At 53.3% G+C, this 5797-nt stretch overlaps 1 protein-coding gene across 1 annotated transcript; it reads left to right on the forward strand.

Moving 5' to 3' along the window:
* Nucleotides 1–268: 268 nt before the first annotated feature.
* On the forward strand, nucleotides 269–4522 carry ercc1 (excision repair cross-complementation group 1; the record flags this gene model as incomplete). The annotated part of the gene is made up of 4 exons (XM_070871461.1): nucleotides 269–287; nucleotides 2236–2323; nucleotides 3589–3801; nucleotides 4419–4522. Coding segments are annotated over exons 2-4 (395 nt in total), but the record flags the coding sequence as incomplete, so codon positions are not given.
* Nucleotides 4523–5797: the final 1275 nt, after the last annotated feature.

Here is a 5797-nt window from a genome sequence, read left to right on the forward strand (position 1 = left end):
TCAACAATTTCAATAATTTTAATAAAGTATCACTAATTGAACAATTTTAGATTTAAATAATGTGACTCATGTAAACAATTTTAATTATTTCAGTCATTTATCATTTAAAAAATTTTTTTTTTTAACAATTTATAATTAATTTTAAAATTTTTTATTAATTTCCTATTTTTTTTTGCCCCGGACCATATTTCCCGGAGTTTGTTTCCGGGGTGGAAGACATTGAGCGACACACACACACACACACACACTTCCGGTGGGGAGGGGTGTGTGTGGGGGACCCACGTCCGGTGAGACAGACCCCGCCCCCTCCCCCTGGGCTGAGGACAAAGGGTCCCCTCCGCCCCCGGGTCCTGCCGCCCGCCGGCTCCAGTCTCTGGCTCTCTGGCTCTCTGGGTGTGTCGCTCTTTCCGGTCCCCACTGGGCTGGGGGGGGGGGAGAGATGTGTGTGTGTGTGTCGATGCTTCCGGTCCCCCCGGGCAGCCCTGGGCGGCGCTGGTTGGTTCCGGGGAGGGGAGTGAGGGGCCAGGGCGGGTTATTGAGGGTAATTGGGGGGTTAATAAGGGAAACTGGGGGTTAATGAGGGTTATTGGGGTAAACTGAGGGTTATTGGGGTAAACTGAGGGTTATTGAGGGTTATTGGGGTAAACTGGGGGTTAATGAGGGTAATTGGGGTAAACTGAGGGTTATTGAGGGTTATTGGGGTAAACTGAGGGTTATTGGGGTAAACTGAGGGTTATTGACGGTTATTGGGGTAAACTGAGGGTTAATGAGGGTTATTGGGGTAAACTGGGGGTTAATGAGGGTTATTGGGGTAAACTGGGGGTTATTGAGGGTTATTGGGGTAAACTGAGGGTTATTGGGGTAAACTGGGGGTTAATGAGGGTTATTGGGGTAAACTGGGGGTTAATGAGGGTTATTAGGGTAAACTGGGGGTTAATGAAGGTTATTAGGGTAAACTGGGGGTTAATGAGGGTTATTAGGGTAAACTGGGGGTTAATGAGGGTTATTGGGGTAAACTGGGGGTTAATGAGGGTTATTGGGGTAAACTGGGGGTTAATGAGGGTTATTGGGGTAAACTGGGGGTTAATGAGGGTTATTGGGGTAAACTGGGGGTTATTGAGGGTTATTGGGGTAAACTGGGGGTTAATGAGGGTTATTGGGGTAAACTGGGGGTTAATGAGGGTTATTGGGGTAAACTGGGGGTTAATGAGGGTAATTGGGGTAAACTGGGGGTTATTGGGGTAAACTGAGGGTGATTGACGGTTATTGGGGTAAACTGAGGGTTAATGAGGGTTATTGGGGTAAACTGGGGGTTAATGAGGGTTATTGGGGTAAACTGGGGGTTATTGAGGGTTATTGGGGTAAACTGGGGGTTAATGAGGGAAACTGGGGGTTAATGAGGGTTATTGGGGTAAACTGAATGTTATTGGGGTAAACTGAGGGTGATTGACGGTTATTGGGGTTAATGAGGGTTATTGGGGTAAACTGAGGGGTAATGGGGGTTATTGGGGTGATTGAGCGTTATTGGGGGTGATTGAGGGTTATTGGGGTAAACTGAGGGTGATTGACGGTTATTGGGGTAAACTGAGGGTTATTGGGGTGATTGAGGGTTATTGGGGGTGATTGACGGTTATTGGGGTAAACTGAGGGTTAATGAGGGTTATTGGGAGTGATTGAGGGTTATTGGGGTAAACTGAGGGTTAATGAGGGTTATTGGGAGTGATTGAGGGTTATTGGGGTAAACTGAGGGTTAATGAGGGTTATTGGGAGTGATTGAGGGTTATTGGGGTAAACTGAGGGTTAATGAGGGTTATTGGGAGTGATTGAGGGTTATTGGGGGAAACAGGGTTATTGGGGTAAACTGAGGGTTATTGGGGGTCAGAGAGTGTTATTGAGGGAAACTGAGGCTAATTGGAGGTCAGAGAGGGTTATTGGGGGTTATTGAGGGTCATTGGAGGAAACTGAGGGTAATTGGGGGTCAGAGAGGGTTATTGGGGGAAACTGAGGGTTATTGAGTATTATTGGGGTGATTGAGGCTTATTGGGGGTCAGTAAGAGTTACCGAGGGTCGTGTGGGGTTACCAGGGGTCATGCGGGGTTACTGAGGGTCGTGCGGGGTCACGGAGGGTCGTGCGGGGTCACCGAGGGTCGAGCGGGGTCACCGAGGGGTCACCGGGTGTTGTGGGCGATTGGGCGTCGAGCCGGGTAGTTTTCTGATCTTGAATCTCCCCCACAGTCATCGAGCGATGGCCCAGGAGAAAGGGACTCCCAGGAAGTTCACCATCCCCACCGTGGACGAGGTTTACGGGAGCGAGGCAGCGGCGGTGAGAGTCCGTTTACCCCACGGGATCGGCCGAGGCTCAGCCGGCAGCACCGGGCGAAGATGTTCGACTACAGCCGGCATCACCTCCCGATCCCCTTGAGAAAATCCCCCCCAATGTCGTCCCCTGTAGTCGAATATCCCCAATGCTGTGATGCCCCTTGCAGTCAAATATCCCACTTTGCTGTGATGCCGTTTGTAGTCAAATATCCCTAATTCTGTGATGCCCTTTGTAGTCAAAAATCCCACTGTGCAGTGATGCCCCTTGTAGTCAAATATCCCACAGTGCTGTGATGCCCCTTGCAGTCAAATATTCCACTGCGCTGCGAAGCTCCTTGTAGTCAAGTATCCCACTTTGCTGTGATGCCCCTGGTAGTCAAATATCCCTAATTCTGTGATGCCCTTTGTAATCAAATATCCCACAGTGCTGTGATGCCCCTTGTAGTCAAATATCCCACTGAGCTGCGAGGCTCCTTGTAGTCAAATATCCCATTGTGCCGTGAGGCCCCCTGCAGTCAAATATCCCACTTTGCTGTGATGCCGTTTGTAGTCAAATATCCCTGATTCTGTGATGCCCTTTGTAATCAAATATCCCACAGTGCTGCGATGCCCCCTGTAGCCAAATATCCCACTGTGCAGCGATGCCCCCTGTAGCCAAATATCCCACTGTGCTGCGATGCCCCCATGTAGTCAGATATCCCCAACTCCGCGATGTCCCGCGTAGTCGACTATCCCCCAGTCGCGCGAAGCCCCCTGTAGCCAAATATCCCACTGTGCAGTGATGCCCCCTGCAGCCAAATATCCCACTGTGCTGTGATGCCCCCTGTAGCCAAATATCCCACTGTGCTGCGATGCCCCCTGTAGCCAAATATCCCACTGTGCTGCGATGCCCCCTCGAGCCAAATATCCCCAATTCCGCGATGCCCCCTGTAGTCGAATATCCCCGGTCATGTGAAGCCCCCTCGGAGCTGAATATCCCACTGTGCTGCGATGCCCCCTGCAGCCAAATATCCCACTGTGCTGTGATGCCCCCTGTAGCCAAATATCCCACTGTGCTGCGATGCCCCCTGTAGCCAAATATCCCACTGTGCTGCGATGCCCCCATGTAGTCAGATATCCCCAACTCCGCGATGTCCCGCGTAGTCGACTATCCCCCAGTCGCGCGAAGCCCCCTGTAGCTGAATATCCCACTGTGCCGCGATGCCCCTTGCGGTCGAATATCCAACGCTGCTCTAACCGGCCCGTTTCTCCCCCCCGCCACACACACAGGTACGACCCCTCTTCAAGCCGTCGGGAACATTAGCGGCGCCACGGGGCGGCGAGGGAGCGGAGGTGTCCAGCGACGACGGCCGCCTCTCCGGCCGGCGGAGGGGGTCAGCGGGGACGACGGCGAGCGCGGAGGGGCCGCCCCAAGCCCCGGCGGGCGATCTCGCCGCCAAGCCGTCCGCCAAACACAGCGCCATCGTGGTCAGCCCACGGCAGGTGAGTGTCGCTGTGTCCGCGATCGTCCGCGAGCCCCGTCAGCTCGAGGGGCCGAATGGGCCTCCTCCTGTTCCTGTGTAACAGGCTCGAGGGGCTGAATGGGCCTCCTCCTGTTCCTGTGTAACAGGCTCGAGGGGCTGAATGGGCCTCCTCCTGTTCCTGTGTAACAGGCTCGAGGGACTGAATGGGCCTCCTGTTCCTGTGTAACAGGCTCGAGGGGCTGAATGGGCCTCCTGTTCCTGTGTAACAGGCTCGAGGGGCTGAATAGGCCTCCTCCTGTTCCTGTGTAACAGGCTCGAGGGGCTGAATGGGCCTCCTGTTCCTGTGTAACAGGCTCGAGGGGCTGAATGGGCCTCCTCCTGTTCCTGTGTAACAGGCTCGAGGGGCTGAATGGGCCTCCTCCTGTTCCTGTGTAACAGGCTCGAGGGACTGAATGGGCCTCCTCCTGTTCCTGTGTAACAGACTCGAGGGGCTGAATGGGCCTCCTGTTCCTGTGTAACAGGCTCGAGGGGCTGAATGGGCCTCCTCCTGTTCCTGTGTAACAGGCTCGAGGGGCTGAATGGGCCTCCTGTTCCCACTGTCACTGCCTGACTCACTTTGTCTTTTTCTGCCCTCAGAGGGGGAACCCGGTCTTGAAGTTTGTCCGTAATGTTCCCTGGGAGTTCGGGGAGACGACAGCGGATTATATCCTCGGCCAGACAACCTGTGCGCTCTATCTCAGGTCAGCATCTCTCCCTCTCTCTCTCTCTCTCTCACTCTGTCTTGCTCTCGCACTCTCTCTCTCATTCTCTCTCTCTCTCACTCTATCTCTCTATCTCGCTCTCTGTCTCTCTGTCTCTCTCTTTCACTCTCTCTCTCTCTTTCTTTCGCTCTCTCTCACTCACTCATTCTCTCTCACTCTCTCGCTCTCTCGCTCTCTCGCTCTCACTCTCACACTCTATCTCTCTCTCTGCCTCTCTCTCTCTCTCTCTCTGTCCCCCTCTCTCTCTCTCTCTCTCTCTCTCTCTCTGTCTCTCTCACACTATCTCTCTCGCACTGTCCCTCTCATACGGTCCCTCTCACACGGTCCCTCTCACACTGTCCCTCTCACACTGTCTCTCTCACACGTCTCTATCACACTGTCTCTCTCACACTGTCCCTCTCTCACACGTCTCTCTCACACTGTCCCTCTCACACTGACCCTCTCACACTGTCCCTCTCACACTGTCCCTCTCTCACACTGTCTCTCTCACACTGTCTCTCTCACACGTCTCTGTCCCTCTCTCACACTGTCTCTCTCACACTGTCTCTCTCACACGTCTCTCTCACACTGTCTCTCTCACACTGTCTCTCTCACACTGTCCCTCTCACACTGTCCCTCTCACACTGTCCCTCTCTCACACTGTCTCTCTCACACTGTCCCTCTCACACTGTCCCTCTCTCACACTGTCCCTCTCACACTGTCCCTCTCACACTGTCTCTCTCGCACTGTCCCTCTCACACTGTCCCTCTCACACTGTCCCTCTCACACTGTCTCTCTCACACTGTCCCTCTCACACTGTCCCTCTCACACTATCCCTCTCACACTGTCTCTCTCACACTGTCTCTCTCACACTGTCTCTCTCACACTGTCTCTCTCACACTGTCTCTCTCACACGTCTCTCTCACACTGTCCCTCTCACACTGTCCCTCTCACACTGTCTCTCTCACACTGTCCCTCTCACACTGTCCCTCTCACACTGTCTTTCTCACACTATCCCTCTCACACTGTCTCTCTCACACTGTCTCTCTCACACTGTCCCTCTCACACTGTCCCTCTCACACTATCTCTCTCACACTGTCTCTCTCACACTGTCCCTCTCACACTGTCTCTCTCACACTGTCTCTCTCACACTGTCTCTCTCACATTGTCCCTCTCACACTGTTCCTCTTACACTGTTTCTCTCACACTGTCTCTCTCACACTGTCCCTCTCACACTGTCCCTCTCACACTGTCTCTCACACTGTCTCTCACACT

This window comes from Pristiophorus japonicus, unplaced genomic scaffold, assembly GCF_044704955.1.
Source record: "Pristiophorus japonicus isolate sPriJap1 unplaced genomic scaffold, sPriJap1.hap1 HAP1_SCAFFOLD_2488, whole genome shotgun sequence".
In the NCBI taxonomy this organism is placed as follows: Eukaryota; Metazoa; Chordata; class Chondrichthyes; family Pristiophoridae; genus Pristiophorus; species Pristiophorus japonicus.